Source organism: Nicotiana tomentosiformis, chromosome 2 (assembly GCF_000390325.3).
Source record: "Nicotiana tomentosiformis chromosome 2, ASM39032v3, whole genome shotgun sequence".
Classification (NCBI taxonomy): domain Eukaryota; kingdom Viridiplantae; phylum Streptophyta; class Magnoliopsida; order Solanales; family Solanaceae; genus Nicotiana; species Nicotiana tomentosiformis.
This window is the reverse complement of record NC_090813.1, coordinates 24,447,113-24,467,114: the sequence shown is the minus strand read 5'-3', so window position 1 is coordinate 24,467,114 and position 20,002 is coordinate 24,447,113. Positions and strand designations below refer to the sequence as shown.

The 20,002-nt window shown below is 36.6% G+C and overlaps 1 protein-coding gene and 1 non-coding gene across 2 annotated transcripts; one reads left to right on the top strand and one right to left on the bottom strand.

Moving 5' to 3' along the window:
• Positions 1-14,803: 14,803 nt before the first annotated feature.
• On the bottom strand, positions 14,804-15,433 carry LOC138904492 (uncharacterized). Its single transcript, XM_070192991.1, has one exon. The coding sequence runs from the start codon at positions 15,431-15,433 to the stop codon at positions 14,804-14,806; it is 630 nt and encodes a 209-aa protein (XP_070049092.1).
• Positions 15,434-16,464: 1,031 nt separating this feature from the next.
• On the top strand, positions 16,465-16,571 carry LOC117275398 (small nucleolar RNA R71). The gene has a single exon (XR_004505565.1). It is a non-coding gene; the product is annotated as a small nucleolar RNA R71 (small nucleolar RNA).
• The last annotated feature ends 3,431 nt before the right edge of the window (positions 16,572-20,002 follow it).

Sequence of the window (20,002 nt, the reverse complement as noted above, 5' to 3'; positions counted from 1 at the left end):
ATAAGCTATATTCGATATATTCGATACACACATACACACACATACATACACACACACACACACACACACATATATATACTATACTATACTATAATATATATACATCTTACTATATATAAGCTATATTCGATTTATATATTATATACATCTTAAGATATACTATATATACATAGTATACTAGATATACTATATATATATATATATATATATATATATATATAGAGTATAGTATAGTAGATATACATGTATATATAGTATATCTTAAGATGTATATATAGTATAGTATACTATATATACTATATAGTATAGTATATCTTAAGATATATATATAAGCTTTTATATATATATATATATATATATATATATATGTGTGTGTGTGTGTGTGTGTATATCGAATATAGCTTATATATCTTAAGTTGTATATATAGTATATATATACTATACTATACTATACTATACATAGTATATTAAGCCATATTCGATAGTATACATCTTAAGATATACTATATATACATGTATATCTACTATACTATACTATATATATATCTAGTATATCTAGTATACTATGTATATATAGTATATCTTAAGATGTATATATAGTATAGTATAGTATATATATAAGCTTATATATATATATATATATATATATATGTATATCGAATATAGCTTATATATCTTATGAGATGTATATATAGTATAGACTATAGTATAGTATAAATATAAGCTTTTATATATATATATATATATATATATATATATATATACTATACTATACTATATTATACTATATGTATAGCTTAAGATATATAAAAAAGACAAAAATATTGTAAAGAGATATTCAAATCAATGCGTTATATTTTTATTATAGCATTAAAAATCATGGCAATATCTTTCTTAGTCTTCCTCCCCCTATGGAATGAGCACAACAAGATGTTAATACCACCATTGAGAAGAAAAAGAAACTAATCAAGATGTGCCAAAATACAAGTTACATATTAATTTACATGGTATCTCTTACAAATTTCATAAATCCTTCAAGGTCCGAAGGAATTTCCGTTGGTGGTGGCGAAAATGAAGCTTGGTCATCACCGCTTCCAAGCGAAGCATCATCCTCCGCAAGTTCAGCTAGCATTTCTTCGTAAGCTTCGTCTACCTCTGGTTGTGATTCAGTAAGTCCAAAATTTCTTCTTTCCGAACGAATCCAATCTCTGAAAAGTACTGATTTTCCCAAGCTCTCCCTCATAGACGCTCTATAATCACCGAGTTGAAGTCTTGCTTGACTGAAAGCGCTCTCTGATGCCACTGTTGAAGCTTGAATAGTTAAAATATCTCGGGCCATCCTTGAAAGAATCGGAAAGTGTTTTTCTTTGTCCTTCCACCATTCCAAAATATTAAAGGAGCCGTCGGGATTCACTTCCTCAATTCCCTGTGACAAATAAACTTCAAGCTCATTTAGTTGTGAAAAATCACTAGTACTAGAACCTTGAGAACCCCTGAACCCTGCCCAAGCACTAAGTGCTCTTACTCCCGCAGTTCTTTTAGATGATTGAGAACTAGAAGAAGAAGGAGTTGGAACATTTGGTCTAGCATGATCTAATGCAACTTGATAAACATTATAAATAGTTTGAACATTTATTTTAATTGAGGCTATTGCGTTCGGAAGTTTAGACAACTCCTCATCTTCAAGTGCTAAACCATTATAAACAGTTTCATACCAAAATTGAGGAGCTCTTAATTTCATAGTAGGATTTAACAATGCAGCAATACCATAAATAGGGGGAATAGGGAAAAAATATTTTTTAAGCTTTTTTCTCATGGAATCAATAGCAAGTTGATAAATTTCCCCACCCTCTGAAAAATGATCAAACAAATTTGCAAGTTCTGTAATATAAACTAAACAGTTAGAAATAGTAGGATAATATTGCCCAGAAAATTCATTTGTAGCAATATGGAATTTTTCTAAAAAATCTACAAGCATTTTAACATTAGTCCAATCCGCATTTGTAAGGTGCTCATCATCATCACTTACATGAGCATTAAACGTTGAGTTTATGGGGTTTCTATATTCATATGCAACTACTTAACTTTCATACATGTAATTCCATCTAGTTGGACAAGGTTTAGGAACCTTTCTTTCTCTTAGGCCAAATCCATTGCATCTTTTAAAATATTCTCTAAGTCTACTTCTACGGTTTGAATAAAAAAGCCAATTAAGAGCCATTTTAACCTTTTCAATTTCAACATTTAAAATTCGCATACCATCACCCACAATTAAATGGTAAATATGATAAATACATCTAACATGAAAAATATTACTAAATAAAGGACTTAGTGTAGTGGTAAGCAAGGCTACAATATTTGTGTTACTAGTAGTATTATCCATTGAAACTGACATTATTTTATCATTAATGCAAAAATATCTACAAATATCCGCAATCGTGCTAGAAATAAACTGCCTTGTGTGACGTGAATTAATTATTCTATAAGCAATAATGCGCTTTTGCATTATCCAATGCTCATCAATCCAATGATTGGTAACAATAAGGTAATCACAGTCATTATCACTTCTACCAATATCAGTTGTAATAGCAAGACGATAATTTATATGAGTAAATAAATAGCGCAAATATTGTTCATATTCATGTTTATATTTATAAATATCACTATTTACGGTTGTGCGAGAAAAACCTTTATAAGTAGGATTATAAACTTTTCTAATATAATGCACAAAGTGGGGGTTAGAAGGAAACCAATAGGGTAAGCGCATAACAGTAACCATTTTTGCCAATTCTTCCCGATCTTTTTTTGGATCATAATATAAAATACCACCGGTAACAGTGTTAATTTCAGGTTGAAATTGATTTGACCCGGTACTAAGGTCAGCCTGACTAGGTGCACTTGTCCCCTCAGCCAAAGCTTTCATACGAAAATATCTAGCTTTATCTTGAGGGTGTAGCAATATGTGTCTAGTCAAACTCTCCCCCCACCCCTGACTTCCAACATATTGAAAAACTAACTCTTTGCCGCAAGTTTTACACTTAGCCCTATTTTTTTCTCTTAGTTGAGTAAACAATTGCCAAACAAGAGATGTTTCTGCCCGTTTAGAAGGTTGTCTAGAAAAAGTAGGGGCACTAATAGGAGGGTTAGACGGGGGATCATCTGGATTATTATTAGTTGGGTTAACTTCAGGAGCAGGATTAGTGGGTGTATCGTCATCCGGTTGCGTTTCATCAAAATCTATTTCTTCATCATCATTTTCATCAATAGTTGGATTACCATAAAGAACATTCATATATTCATGGTTTAATTGTTCACCGGGTGCAATATTATGGCAAAATTGACTCTCGATAAATTGTAATAAACTATTATAGCTATCAAGAATAGGAGGTGTAGGACGGGTAACAGGTTTGGGTCGGGGAGCCGGGGAAAGTGGAGGAGGAACAGATTGGCCACTAGATTCACCACTCTTCGATTTTTCCTTATTTTTACTAAATATATTTTTTAAGGAATAAGCCATCTTAATTAATCAAGCAAAGTAAATAAAACAAATAAAATTATAATATTAAAACTTAAGAGTTGGAACGAGTTTACCGAATTGACGAACAACTTGTTGGAAATTGATTATCGTTGAAGACTTCAATTCACCAACTTCATAATTGTTTCACAAATTGTAACAATAAAGTAAGCAATAGTAGCAATTATAGAAGTAAATTAGAGAGAGCTTGTGATAGATTGATGATTTTGTAAGAAAAATAAAATAATGATGGGGTATTTATAGTTAAAAATAGGGAAAAAGTGTAATTATAAAATATTTGGGATTAAAACAAAGTTGGGGGGGGAGGGAGGGGGTTAAATGGCTATTTTATAGCCGTTGGGACCGTTTGGCCCGCTAAGGGACCGGGCCGGTCCTAGGCCTTGGCGGGCCAAATGGTATTGGGCCTGACGGGCCCAAATCATAGAACCGACCCACGAGACCGGACCAGGCCCGCTAAAACCGGGCCAAACGGTCCTGGCCTGTTTGGCCCCCGGTCCCGGGCCTGGACCGGCCCACTTGCCACCCTTAATATGAAATGCTTTTTTGTGTGTATTACCTATCCAATGAAAGATCCTTAAGTCTAGTTTCTAACTCTTCAATCGTCATTTGGACATTCCTACAAAAAGTTATGACCAAATTACCAAAGGCTGGAAAAATATAATTCTGCGACCAATTATGCGATCGCAAAACTGCCTCTGCGACCGCAAAACTAATCGTAGAATGGACCAGAAGAGCCCAGTTTTGAGCGACGATTTTGCGGCCCGCATACCCATTCTGCGGTCCATTATGCGACCGCAGACCTGCTTTCGGATGGTTAATTTTTCTATTTTCATAACCCGATCCCATTTTGATAAATAGGTTTTGGGGCTTATTTTGGGGCAATTATCTGATAATTTTAGAGAGAAGTGAGAGTGTTCTAGAGAGAGGAAGTAGATGAAGTGTCTTGTTCATCAAATTCTTGTCTAAGCCTTGAAATCCAACAAGAAATCTCTCAAGTTCTTCATCAAAGAGGTAAGGTTCTAATCCCTAATCTTCAATTTCGAGTTTGGATAATGATGGGTAATTAAGAGTATGATTTTTGGGTGTAATAGTATTATTTATACGTATCAGTAAGGTTTATGGAAAGAGTGTTGAGTTCAAATGGGTAAAGAATGAGTTGAAAATTGTAGAAATCTTCAAAGACTTCAATTGAAGATTTGAGGGTAGAGTTGATGTCGGAATTTGATGAAATTTGTATGGTTGGACTCATGGTTGGATGTGCGTTAATATTTTATAACTTTTGTCGGGTTCCAAGACGTGGGCCCTACGAGCGATTTTTGAGTGTAATTTCGGATTTTGTGGAAAATTTAATATTTTGATATGGAATAAATTCCTATAATTTGGGTTGACTGAATCAAATTAATTGTCATTAGATTCGAGCCATTCGAAAGTTGTTATGCACAGAATGGAATTTCTTGAGCATTGTTTAGCTTGCTCGACATTGGATTCGGCTTGTTCGAGGTAAGTAACTCTTCTAATCTTGGAGTTGAGGGTATGAACCCTGAATATATGTATTTCGTAAATTGTTGGGAGGTGACGCACATGCTAGGTGACGGACGTGTGGGCGTGCACTATAGAAATTGTGACATAATTATTTCTGTGGAATTTTGTAGTTAAATGATCTTGGCATTTTCCATACGATTTTATGAGTTAAAGAAATTGAGCTGAAAATCATATTTAAAATCATGTTGAGGCTATGTGCCAGTATTATTGGGACCCACAGAGGTCATATTGTTGTGAAATATTTATTTTAAATTGAAAATTCATACTCAATCGTATTCATTTCATTGCATATCATATCTCAGTCTCTGTTGTTATTTATTGATACATCATATCATCATTTTGGGCTATTCTCATGATATTGTGAGCTCATGAAAGAGAGACTGGAGATATTGATGACTGAGGGAGGCCGAGGGCCTGATTGTGAGGATATTTTTTGGGATCGGGCTGCACGCCGCAGCAGGCCATGTTGGCTTTATATATATATATTATACTATTGCACGTGAGTTGGCCGTGCAGATCTATATATTATACTATTGCACGTGAGTTGGCCATACAACACGTGAGATGGTTGTGCGGATCCAGATATTATTATAGCACATGAGTTGACCGTGCGGATTCAGATATTATTATAGCACGTGAGTTGTCCGTACAGCATGTGAGTTGTCCGTGCGGATCCAGATATGATATTATAGCACGTGAGTTGTCCGTGCTTATAGCGCTTGGGCTGTAGGAGCCCCTCATGAGTTTGTACACACCCCTAGTGAGCGCAGTCGATTATAAACAGGGATCGGGCTGCACGCCGCAACAAGTATTGTATAGCGTTGAGTGATTGAGTGTGCTGAGCATAGTGAGAGAGAATGAAAGACAGTGAAATTGAGTACTCTGAGAGTGTGAGTACATGAGTACAATCTCTGAGATACATTGGATTGACATACACACATGACATATATGCATAGAGATGTGTTTTTCTCATACTGTACGGTATCACATTATTCATGATTTCTCACACATGTTGACAGATGGGCATAGTGATGCATTTATTTTACACTGGTTATCTGGAAAGAAAATGAGATATTTTATTTATTATTGAAACGATTTTGGAAAAAATTCTGTTTTCAAACTTATTCACATTTTTGGTAACTTTGGCAAAAGATTTGGATTTTCACTGATGTACTTGAAAGGAAGAACTATTATTGTTGAAATCATGATGTGACTGAGCATTTTATCTCTGAGTTACTTCTGGTATTATTTGCTTTATGTCGTTATTAACTGTTGTGGATTAGTGGTTTTGGACCCGACCTTGGTAGAAGCTCGTCACTACTTTTAACCTAAGGCTAGGTTTGTTACTTACTCAATATATGGGGTGAGTTGTACTGATACTACACTTCTGCATATTGCGTGCAGATATTGACTGCTGTTGTTGCTGTGCTCGATGGTTGCGGGATTTGAAGATGTACCTGCGTTCCTGTTGTAGCTGCCTCTTGAAAGGTTTAGGGTTTAGGGTTTAGCTTATATTTATAAAAGCTCTATTTATGTACTATTCAAACAGACTATGTATTTATTTCATTTTCGCTTTGTATATTCTATTCTTATAAGCTCATAATTTGTACTACCAATTCTTGGGGAATGTAAAAGGTTAAGATAATTATTTACTTAAATCTCTTTAATAATTATTATTGGAATTGGATAGTTGAAAGTTGGCTTACCTAGCGGGTTGGGTTAGGTGCCATCACGACTAGTTGGATTTTGGATAGTGACAATACCGATCACCATGGAGTTGCTCTTGTGTAGGTGACTCTGTTTTTGTAGAGGCCTTCATGAGATGCTCTAGTTGTACAATAACCAGGGTATTGACCAGATTAATTGGTTAAGCATTTAATTAACAAATTTATGTTGGACTTATAAGGCTCTATTGCTTCACCCTCAATGGCTATGGGTATGTTACTATAGTTCTGAGTTTAACATCGTCAGCTCGACTTATTACTTGTGAAATTTATCAGTCTATTAAAGTGACCGATGAATGTTGCTCAAAATGTCCTCCAAAGTACAATTTGAATCGTTGACCATTTACCTTAAACTTATCACCTCCATTGTTCTGTTGGATTTCAATTTCTCCATATGGAGTAACAATTGTTACATTGTAAGGACATGTCCATTTTGATTTTAATTTTTCTGAGAATAACCTGAGTCGACTATTGTAAAGAAGCACTTAATCCCCAATTTTAAAACTTTTTTGTCGGATCAAATTGTCATGCCATTTTTTTGTTTTTTCTTTAAAAAGTTTTGCATTTTCATAGGCTTCCAACCTCATTTCTTCCAACTCATTAACCTGAAAAAATTTATTTTTACCAGCAACGGCTAATTCAAAGTTTAATGCTTTTAGTGCCCAAAAAGCTTTGTGTTCTAATCCAACTGACAAATGACAAGCTTTCCCAAAGACTATTCTATATGGGGATGTTCCAATTGGCATTTTGAATTCCGTTCGGTACGTCCATAATACATCATCTAATTTTAAAGTCGAGTCTTTTCTTGAGATTCCAACTGTTTTTCAAGAATTATTTTTAACTCAAAGTTGGAAACTTCAACTTGCCCTTGAGTTTGATCATGATATGGCGTTCTTGTTTTATGAGTCACACCATATTTTGTCAGCAAAACTGAAAATTGTCTATTCATAAAATGAGACCCTTGGTCACTAATGATGAGTCGTGGTGTGCCAAATATGGTAAAAATATTGTTTTTTGAGAAAATTGTACACAGTTTGAGCATCATTGTTTCTTGTGGGGATGGTTTCCACCCATCTTGACACATAATCCACAGCCACAATGATATATTCAAAAAAATGAGAAGAAGGAAAATGACCTCAAACATCAAATATTTCACATACATGTATTGATTGCAATGGAATCTCATCTCTCTTAGTGATGTTACCTGTTCTCTAACACCTGTCACATTGTACAACATATGCTCGGGCATATTTAAAGAGAGTCGCCCAGAAAAATCCAGCTTCTAAAACTTTAAAGGCTGTTCGATTTGCTGCATAATGACCTCCAATTGCTCCATCATGACAGTGATATAAAATTTTGTTCGTCTCTTCTTCAGGCACGGATCTTCTAATGATATTATCTGTACAATGTTTAAACAAGTAAGGTTCATTCCACAAATAATACTTTGCATCAGATATAAGCTTTTTTCTTTGCTGGTAAGAGAGATTTTGGGGTGTCCACTTTCCAACCAAGTAGTTTACAATATCTGCAAACCAAGGTGGTTGAGTCACAATTGAGTTAACTGAGAAAATGTGTTCATCGGGAAATTCTTCCTTTATCTCACTAAACTCAAGGGGGGAATTTTTCTAATCTACACAAATGGTCAGCAATTTGATTCTCTATTCCTTTTTTGTCCTTTATCTCAAGATCAAATTCTTGTAGAAGTAAAATACATCTTAACAATCTAGGTCGAGCATCATTTTTTGCTAAGAGGTATTTTAAAGCTGCATGATCAGTAAAAACAATGACCTTGGTTCCTATCAAATAAGATCGAAACTTATCAAAAACAAATACTACTATTAGTAACTCTTGTTCTGTTGTGGCATAATTTAGTTGAGCCTCATTCATTGTTCTACTAGCATAGTAAATGGGACAAAAGATCTTATCCTTTCTCTATCCTAAAACAGCTCCAACTGATGTATCACTAGCATCATACATGGCCTCAAAAGGTTGATTCCAGTTAGTGGACACGACTACAGGGGCAGTTAATAACTTTTCCTTAAGAGTCTCAAATGCTTTCAAACAATCCTAAAAAATCAAACTTAATATCTTTCATAAAGAGGTTAGTCAACGATTTTGAAATCTTTGAAAAGTCTTTTATGAACCGTTTGTAAAAACCTGCATGATAGAAAGCTTCTAATGTCTTTAATAGTTGTGGAAGGGGGTAATCCTGCTATAAGATCAATTTTCGCCTTATCAACTTCTATCCCTTTAGCAGTGATTTTATGTCCTAAAACAATTTTCTCAGTAACTGTCACGCCCCAAAATCCATTAATGGTCGTGATGACACCTAACACCACTGTCAGGCAAGCCAATAATAGCTGATTAACTCGATTATTCATTTTAGTATTTTGAAATTAAAATTTTCCTTCAATTAAATAATCAGAAATAAAATTTACAGAGTAAATGATAGTATTTTCCCAACTACAATACTGAACAACTCATAGTACCCCCAAAACCCGATGTCACAAGTGCATGAGCATCAACTAGGAGGTAAAATAAAATACACCATCTGTCCGGAATATAAATTAGACAGGAAAAAGGAAGAATAGCCTGATAGACACTTGTCGTTGTTCTGTCTTGGCATCTCGGTCCCTCTACTTTACGAAGTCTCAACCGGACACTTAAACTCGATCAAAACATGAATTTTAAACACCTCTGACCATTGACCGAGCACATGTGGCAGCAAAACGATTGAGGTGGACAAAATGGCTGTAATTCACGCGGACAATGAGCTTGAATATGGACATTTTGAACAATAAATCATAATAATAATAATAATAAAAAAAATCATTAAAATAATAAGGAAAAATAAAATAAAAAATATAAAGATAAAATTAGTAAAAAAAAAGAAGAAAAAAGCAAAAGAGATGTCTCTTTTTGTTCTTCCCCTCACCCCACCCCCATCTGATTTTCTTATTCTCCCTGCTCCTTCCTCTTCTTCTTCACCCCACCCCACCCCACCCCTATTTCGTTTTCTTATTCTCCTTATTCCTTCTTGTTCTTCCCCCCACCCCACCCCCATTTTGTTTCCTTATTCTCCTTGTTCCTTCTTCTTCTTCCTCCCACCCCACCCTATTCATTTTTTTCTTCCTATTCATGCGTCTCCCCCCCCCCCCAAGAAAAACCCAAACCATTCCTTGAAAATTCCTTACTGAAACTCTGAAAGTGGTTATTTCTGTTATTGGTCTCCAAATCTCATGAGTTTTACAAATCTCCATCAACAAACTAATCGGCTTCTCGTATGAAGTTCTAAAGGAAGGAATATTTGTTCGATTCATGATAATTATGGAGAAGTCATTGGTCTCCACAATCTCCACAAGTATTGAGGTTCCGAAAAATATTAAAATCTCCATTGGAATTTCTCTTGCTCTTATTAAATGTTGGTTTGATGAACTTGTTAATTTTCTACAATTTTGGCACTATTGTTTTTGTTCATTTTGATTGTGAGGGAGGAGGAAGGTGGTGGAATAAAAAAGAAAAATAAAATTTTCCAAAATAATGTGAAAATAAATATTAATAATGATGTGTTACAAAACATTTGACGTGGACACTGATGTGTCGTCCATGTTAGAGATTTGAAGAACACGCGAAGTAAGAGGGGTTTAAAATACCGATCTTGAACAACTATAAGTATCTAGATGAAACTTCATTGTTTATAGGGACCGAAATGACAAACGTGAATAAGTACAAGTGTCTATTAGGCTATTCTGCCCAAAAAAAATACAAATAACCCTGGAGGAGACTCTGCTGGTTGTGGATCGTAACTTGAAATGCAACTCGCGGCAAGTCCCCGCATCATCCGTGCCTAAAGGACCACCAGACATAAAAGTACCTGCACAAAAATGTGCAGCAAGTGTAGTATGAGTACGTAAATCCATGTGTGCCCAGTAAGTATCTAGCCTAACCCCGGAGGAGTAGTGGCGAGGGGTCGACATCGACACTCACTAGTGGTCCAATAATATCAGGTACAGTAAGGAGGTGAACAAATATGGGGCAAAGTAAATAAATGAAATAAACAAGTATAAATCTGTGGTACAATTATCCTCCTTATAATAAACTCAAGCTCTTAATTAGCAATATATATATATATATATATATATATGTATGTATGTATAATGGACCTCACCAAATAGGTTGTTATGATTCGAATCAGGGAAAGACTCACAGATACTCTGGCTTCTTGCTAAATATTACGCACGATTCCATGAGGATATTTTTCTAGAAATGTCGAGGCGTACGGCCCGATCCAACATAAATATTAAATTGTGCACTGCCGAGGATCGAACGACACGAACCATAGATGCATCTATTAAACTGCCGAGGCGAACGACCCTCTCCCAAGAGAGTGTGGTACATAAATCCTGCCGAGGCGAATGACCCGATCCCATTAGAATAAGAAGTTTAAACGGGTCCTTGACCCCCACTCACAAACGAACATGTGAGTTATAATTTTTAAGGAAAATTATTTGATGACAATGCATAACGCGCGAGAAATCCGTAAGAGGAACACCATTATTCCGTGGAAAATTATAAAACTCACGAAAACTCTACAATAGCAAGTCCATCACTCTACGCATGTCTAGTCTCAAATCATAATGCAGAATAAAAGAATTAGACGAGCAAAGATAATCCCTATAGTACAAGTACAACATGATATAAACCTAAGTCTACCCGGACAATAATATGAATCTAACTACGTACGAACTCTCGTCACCTCGTGCGTATGTAGTCCCCGCAACAAGTTACACATATTAAATATATCACCTAGGGGTAATTTTCCGCTCACAGAGTTAGACAGGAGACTTACCTCGCTCCGAAGTTCTGTAACCGGCTCCAACGCCGCTCTAACACCTCAAACTGGTGCCCCTCGCTCCAAAACTAGTCAAACAATGTGCAAACCAATAAGAATATACTCTAAAACTCATAACAAATCAATTTAGACAAATTCCCAACTCCGCTCGAAAAGTCGATAAAATCACCCTCGGACCCATGTGCCCGGATTCCGAAAATTTTTGAAGATACCCATAACCTCATGAACACAAATATATAATTTATTCTCAATTTCATGCCCAAATTCGTGGTCAACATCCAAAAATACTAATTCTAGGTTTTCTACCAAAAATCCCACAATTTCTACCAATTTCCATGCTTGAATCCATATAAAAACCATGTATTTAACTCAAAATAGGTGGGGATAACTTACCTTGCCATTGATGATAAAAACCTCCACTTGAACCTCTCCAAGAATCGCCCAAACCAAGAGAGAATGAAAGAAAATGGGCCAAATCTCATTCTTAAAAGACACACTGCCCAGCGATCTCTCGCACCTGCAGTCACTCGACCGCTTCTGCGGTCCTTCTTCCGGCCCCTCAATTCCACATCTGCGGCCCCATACGCGCTTCTATGGCTCCACATGCCCAGGTGCGGTCCCGCTTCTGCAGAACTCGACCTCATCTGCAGTCCCAGCCTTTCCCAGCCAGAACTGCTTCTGCGACCCTCTTGGTCGCTTCTGTGGCCCCGCACCTGCGGCCAAAACCTCGCCGGTGCGGTTACACCAGAAGACAGGTGCTTCAGCTTTCCTTCCAAGTCCAAACTCGATCCGTTAACCATCCGAAATCCCCCCGAGGCCCTCGGAACCTCAACCAAATATACCAACACATCCCAAAACACATTACAAACTTAGTCGAGGCCTCAAATCACGCCAAATAACATCAAAACTATGAATCACCCTCCAATTCAAACTTAATGAACTTTAGAATTTCAAACATCTACATTCGATGCCGAAACCTATCAAATCATGTCCGATTGACCTCAAAATTTGCACACAAATCACATTCGACATTACGGACCTACTCCAACTTCCTAAATCAGAATCCGACCTCGATATAAAAAAGTCCACTCCCGGTTAAACTTCTCAAAAACCCAACTTCCTGAATCGGAACCCAACCCCGATATCAAAAAGTCCACTCCCGGTCAAACTTCTCAAAAACCCTTTAAATTTCTAACTTTCGCCAAATGACCCCGAAATGACCTACGGACCTTCAAATCCACATCCGGACGTGTTCCTAAGACCAGGATCACCATGTGAAGCTATTCCCAGACTCAGAATCCCAAACAGAAATCGATAACATTAAAATACACTTCAACCTAATTTATGAAATCCTTCCAAAATATCAACTTTCCACAATAGGTGCCGAAATGCTCCTGGGTCATCCAAAACCCGATCCGGATATACGCGCAAGTCTAAAATCATCATGCGAACCTGTTGGAACCTTCCAATCCTGATTCCGAGATCGTTTACTCAAAAATCAAACCTTATCCAATTCTTCTAACTTAAAGCTTCCGGAATTAGAATTTTCTCTCCAAATCAACTCCGAACTTTCCGAAATTTAATTCCGACCACACGTATAAGTCATGATACCTGAAGTGAAGCTACTCATGGCCTCAAATTGCCGAACGACATGCTAGGGCTCAAAACGACCGATCAGGTCATTATAGTAACCATAAAATGATATTTTTTCCAATTAAGAATTAAGTTTGTCTCTTCAAACTCTTAAGGTGGTTATACCCTGAATAGCCATCAAGAAAACAGTAAAAACCATATCCTGCAATTCTTTCTAACATTTGATCAATAAATGGTAAAGGAAAACGATCTTTTCTGAAGCATAATTGCGATGTCTGTAATTAGGGGTGTTCAAAACTGAATCGAAACCGAAAACCGAACCGAAACCGAAGTTTAATGGCTTATTGGTATCGGTTTAACGGATGGGGAATGGATTGAAATATTTTTTATTAACGGCTTATCTGTTTGGGGGCGGATTATTCAATTTTCTTAACGGATAATCCGTTAACCCATTAAGAGAATATATATATATATATATATATATATATATATATATATATATATATATTAAATAATCAAAAACCCTTCTTCCACTTCCAGTACTCTATCTATTACTAATTTACTATTAGACATTTAGTTATAATTTACTATTCCAGTTAGTTACTATTAGATAATTTTGATGTCATGTGTTATACCCAGTGTTCTCTTCTATTTCTTCTGATAGTTATAAGTTGTTAATAGGCTCATCCCCAGAGATGATTCTACTGGGAAATACGCTGGAATGTAGCTCTATATTTCTTCTATTTAGCTCTCTTCTTAGGTGCCATATTCTATAGACTGGAATGTAGTCTGCTGAGCATAGGAATTTTATTTTGAGTCACAACAGTCAACAAATAATCCGATAAACCGCCTGATAAGAGCTAAACCGATACCAATCCGCCCGATATCTTATCGGGTGGCTATCGGATTAATACATTTAAAAGACGATAACCGATAAGCCAAACCGTTAAGAGTAAATAACCGCCCAATCTGCCCGATAAGTAGCCCTATCTGTAATCAATACAGACTCTCCATCATGTGACAGTCCTTGTAAGTATGAGTTCATTACTTTCATTTTTTATAACTGTCATACCTCCTTTCTTTGGTACTACCTGAACAGGGCTTACCCAAGGGCTGTCTGAAATGGGATAAATAATACCTGCCGCCAAATGCTTTACAATCTCCTTTTTTTACTACTTCTAGCATTGTTGGATTCAATCTCCTTTGGGGCTGGACTATTGGTTTGTAGCTATCTTCCATGAGAATTATGTGCGTACAAACAACTGGATTAATCCCTTTGATATCTTCTATATTCTACCCCAAGGCTCCTTTATGTGCTTTCAACACTTCAATTAGTTTTTCTTCTTGTCATGCAGTAAGACAAGATGAAATAATTACTGGAAATAATTCTTCCTCAAGATAAACATATTTTAAATGAGATGGGAGAACTTTGAGTTCAATATTTTGTTGAACTTGTTCTGGTTGCATCTCCACATCGTCAGAATCCTTTTCTAGTATTTTGGCTTCTCTTCTGATGATAAGATCATCGTCTTGTATGATTCTAGATTTGGCCAAATATCATTCCATTGAGTCTGGAATTAATTTATCATCTTTGAATTCATCTGTAAGACAATTAAGAATGTCAATCGAAAAACACGAAGATGATGTCTCATCTCCTGAAAATCTTAATATCTTTTGCATATAAAAAATGACTCTTTCTTCATCAACTCTCAAAATTAGTTGTCCTTGATGGACATCTATGATTGCTCTACCCGTGGATAGAAATGGTCTACCTAAAATAATTGGTTCATCAGGACATTCCTTCATTTCAAGTACTATAAAATCTACAGGGAAAACAAACTTATCTACTCTTACGAGCATATTTTCAATTATTCCCTTAGGTTTCTTAGTACTTTGATCTGCAAACTGAAGAGAAACACCTATGTCTTTCATTTCACCAAGATTTAATTTTCTAAAGATAGAAAATGGCATCAAGTTAATTGATGCTCCATAATCATAAAATGCTTTTTCAAAATATACTCCTCCCAAAGTGCATGGAATTGTAAAACTATCTGGATCGCCAAGTTTTTGTGGAAGCTTATTTTGAAGTATAACATTGCATTTTTCAGTAAGCATCACCACATAAACTTCTTCCAATTTCCTTTTACTTGATAAAATTTCTTTTAGGAATTTGGCATAAGAAGGCATTTGTAACAAAGCATCAGTGAAAGGAATATTGATGTGAATCTATTTTAAAATCTCTAAAAACATTGAAAATTGATTATCAAGATTTTCTCTTTTTAGTTTTTGTGGAAAAGGAATTGTCACATGGAAAGGAGTCAATTTTTCAATATTGTTTTCTTCTTTTTTCTTGACTTCTTTCTCATTAGATAGTTCAGAGGGTATTTCAACATTCTTATCATTGTTTACATGTTGTTCTGACTGGTCTGCATAGGGTTCATCAAGCTCCTCACCTGACCGTAAGGTGATGGCCCTAAGGTGCTCCTTTGGAATTTTCTCTGTATTGCTTGGCAAGGGACCTTGAATCTTTTCTGACACAAGAGTTGCTAGTTGGCTTAATTGAATTTCCAGATTTTTGAGGGCTGTACCCTGGCTTTCCATCTTTTCATCAGTGACCTTAATATACTTATACAAAAGGTCATCAAGACTTGAATGAGCTTGTTGACGCCTTTGCTGATATGGACCTTCTTGTTGATAAGGTCTATAGTTTGGTTGCCAACGGTTCTGATTCTGGTATCCCGATGGATCTTGCACTTGTTGCTTTTGGAAGCTTTGAGAGTTCTCTGCACCATTTGGATGGCTCCATTGAAATCCTGGATGCTTTTGTGCCATTGGACTCCCAAAAGGGTACGATTTATAACCGACATAATGGACCTGTTCGTGATTATGATTGTTTGCTTGGCATTCATGGTTCAGATGGTTTCCTCCAAACATGTTACAAGCCTCATATTGGCTTGGTTGTTGTGTATTCACCTGAAAAGATTCAAACTTTTGTGCCAAAGAAATAATTTGTTGTGTTAGTGTATTTAAAGCATCAACCTGATTTACCGTAACAACCTTCTTGATGATTACATGCTCAGATGGCCATTGGATGACATTCTCATAAATCTCGTTCAACAATTGCAATGCTTCCTCCGTGGTATTTTCCATTACAAAACCTCTCGTTCAATAATATTTTTAACGTGTGATAAAAAATATACAGTTGTATGTGTTCAGGAATGCCATGGTATGGACATTGTCTTAATATTGCTTTTAATATTTCCCAAGCTTGATAAACTGACTCAGTGTCAGTTTGCAAGAAATTAGATATTTCCTGTCTTAACTTTGTGGTTTTAGCAGGGGAAAGATATTTGTTTAAACATTTCTGAGTCATTTGGTCCCATGTGGTAATGGAACCTTGTGGCAAACTTTGCAACCAAGTCTTGGCATCTCCTTTTAAAGAAAAAGGAAATAGCCTTAACTTGATAGCTTCAGGAGGTACTCCATTATACTTAGCTGTTTCAACAAGTTCCAAAAATTCAATTAAATGATTGTGTGGATCTTGACTTGTGTCTCCAGTGAAGATGCAAGACTGTTGAATCGTTTGAATTAGGCCTGTCACGACCCAATTTCCCCTTCGTTGGGTATCATGATGGCACCTAGTCTTAGGGACTAGGTAAGCCTAATATTTACTGAATAACAACAATAATAAATAACATCTAACAACTTTTGAAATAGAAATCTCTATAAAATTTACAATTCCCAAAACCGGTAGTACAAGTCATAAGCTCTACAGAGTTTGCTACAATTCTTGTAAATACAACTGTTTGAAATAAAGTAATAGTATGAATACAAATCAAAAGGTGACTCCGAAACCTGTGAACGCAGCGACAGGTTTACCTTGAGTCTCCACAGCAACAATCCGCACAACTAGCTAATGATCGACTAACTTTGAAATATCTGGATCTGCACAAAAATGTGCAGAAGTGTAGTATGAATACACCACGATGGTACCCAGCAAGTATCAAGACTAACCTCAGTGGAGTAGTGACGAGGAACAATCAAGACACCTACTGGACTAAATAACCTGAACAAAGTATAATAATTGAAACAACAGAGTATAATATCTACATAAAGACTACGCGATATGACTAATAATACAGTAATTTCAATAGGAAAGGACAACAACAAGTATCAGCGGAATACCATAATAATGACACATAAGGGGTAAACGTAAACACAACCCAAATTCGAAATCACAGATACAACAAGAACAAATAATAACTCAGCAACAACGACTGCTTTCACATTAGGTTTTAGTCAACAAACTCCACGAGGTACCGAACCTCAGACAAATCAGAACTCACGGGTCTCTATACCTGAACCCTAACACTTGGCATCCTATGCCCTCATTATACCTCATAACCGCACTGACGACTCGCGTGCCAAATAGAGCCATTATCACATAGATGGCAAGTAAGCAAGGGTGTGCATTTATACTCAACAATATCAAGAAAACCTCTTATCTGATAAGAGTGCTTAACTTCGTGTATGCTTGTGCAAGTGTCCTAACGTAGTTCATACCAGCTAGCGAGCATAAGGAAAAGAACGGACAATACGTAGAATGTTTTCTCACAACTTTCACAAGATAAATCTCACACAGATAAGTGTACCACTACACCAAATATCAATAACAAGAATGCCCCCAGACCATCACAAATCATCACAAATCAATCCCTGACATAGGCAACCTTGTCTCGCCACGTGTGCAATAGTAAAGTAAATGCCCGCCTTGTCTCGCCACATGTGCATAATAATGTTCCCACCTTGTCTCGCCACATGCGCAAGCCACATATATATATATATATATATATATATATATATCCTGCCTTGTCATGCTGCATGTGCAAATATCAATAGTAACAATAGCACGACAGAAACCTCGTGCAACTCAATAACAAAGAGATGTCAACAAAGGGCACTTCCGAGATACCGTCTCGTAGCCCCAAAAGTGAATGCTCAACATGGGATCTCCCGAGGTACCACCTCGTAGTCCCAAAAGTAAATATGCAAGACATGAGAATCTCCCGAGGTACCGCCTCGTAGTCCCAAAGTAAATATGCAAGAACAACAAGTACAACAACAACAATAACACTAATACAAGGGTGCGACAAATAAATGAACTCAGAAATTCTAGAACTCAAGGGAACAGAGGAAATAAATTCACAAGGAGTGGCCACAATAGAGAATGCTAGTCATAATAAGAACAACTCAATAAGAAAGGAAGTAATATGTAACAACGGCCCGCAATGTACAGTTTAACAACAAGGGAGCTAACACAAGTCGAATGATTCCAAATAAGGACAAGTCAACTAAGATATATGATATCTAAACTTATTTTAAGGTCGGGCAATTACGAAAGAGAAACTAAAAAATTCAATTAAGGATAAGCAACAGAAAGATAATCATAGTCTCAATTAAGGATGAACAATTACAGAAGAGATAATTATAACTACAAATAAAGATAAGCAGTCAGGGGAAAGATAACATGACAATAGAAGAGATAACAATTTTAGTTAAAGCACAGATGAATCAAATAAACAACAAAAGTGGATCATGAAGCAATTAACTCTAATTAAAGCAGGTAGAGGTGAAACCAGTAATTAAGAAATGTATTCATAACAAAATAACTACATATTCAGTAAAATACAAGAACCTAAGAACCCTAAAAGGCCAACTTTCCACAAATAAGTCCGAGCACGTACCCGTCACCTCGCGTACACGGACTACAATTAGCATAGAGACTCAAATCCTAATGGGTAGTTCCCCCACACGAAGTTAGGCAAGATACTTACCTCGAACAAAGCTCAATCAATCGGTAACAATGCCTTTTTCTCGATTATCCAAATCCGAATGGACCAAATCTAGCCAAAAATAATTACATATCATAAATACAACTACAATAGACTAATCTAATTAATGAAATTAAGACTTTAACAAACATTTCGAAATCCGTCCTAAAACGTCGACCCGGGTCCACGTCTCAGAATCAGGAAAAAATCATAAAATCTGAAAGCCCATTCACTCACGAGTCCAACCATACCAAATTTATCAAAATCCGACCTCAAATGGCCACTCAAAACCCAAAATCAAACTCTTCAAATTCCTAGCCTCAAACTCCCAAATTCCACCTTAAATACACACTAGCTAGGTGGAAAAATAATTGGGGAAGCAAGATTATTGATAAAAAATAAGCACAAGGAACTTACCTCACAAAATCCCTCGAAAATGCTCTCAAGAAATCGCCAACCCGAGTTCAAAAATGAAGAAAATGGCCAAATATCTCGAAGCCTCGCTTAAAAGGGTTCTTCCCAGGCATTACCGCATCTGTGGACCACCAGTCGCACCTGCAGAATTACCCTCGCAAGTGCAGAAATGACTTAAGGAGGCTGGTCCGCATCTGCGAGCAAGGGGCTGCACCTGCGCGCCTGTTCCTGTGGATATCTTCCGCTTCTGCGATCCTCACGCTCCAGGCCCTGTCCGCTTCTGCGCTCCATCTTCCGCAGATGCGGCTCCGCTTCTGTGGGCCAATCTCGCACTTGTGCCCACAGACCAAGCTTGACCAAACCGCACATGCGCTTCTCCTTCCGCATGTGCAAGTCCGCACCTACGGCCATCCCACCGCAGGTGCGATTACACCAGAAGCTTGAAAGCTTCAACAACTACACAAGTCCAAATCTCAATCCGTTAAGCATTCAAAACACACCCGAGGCCTCC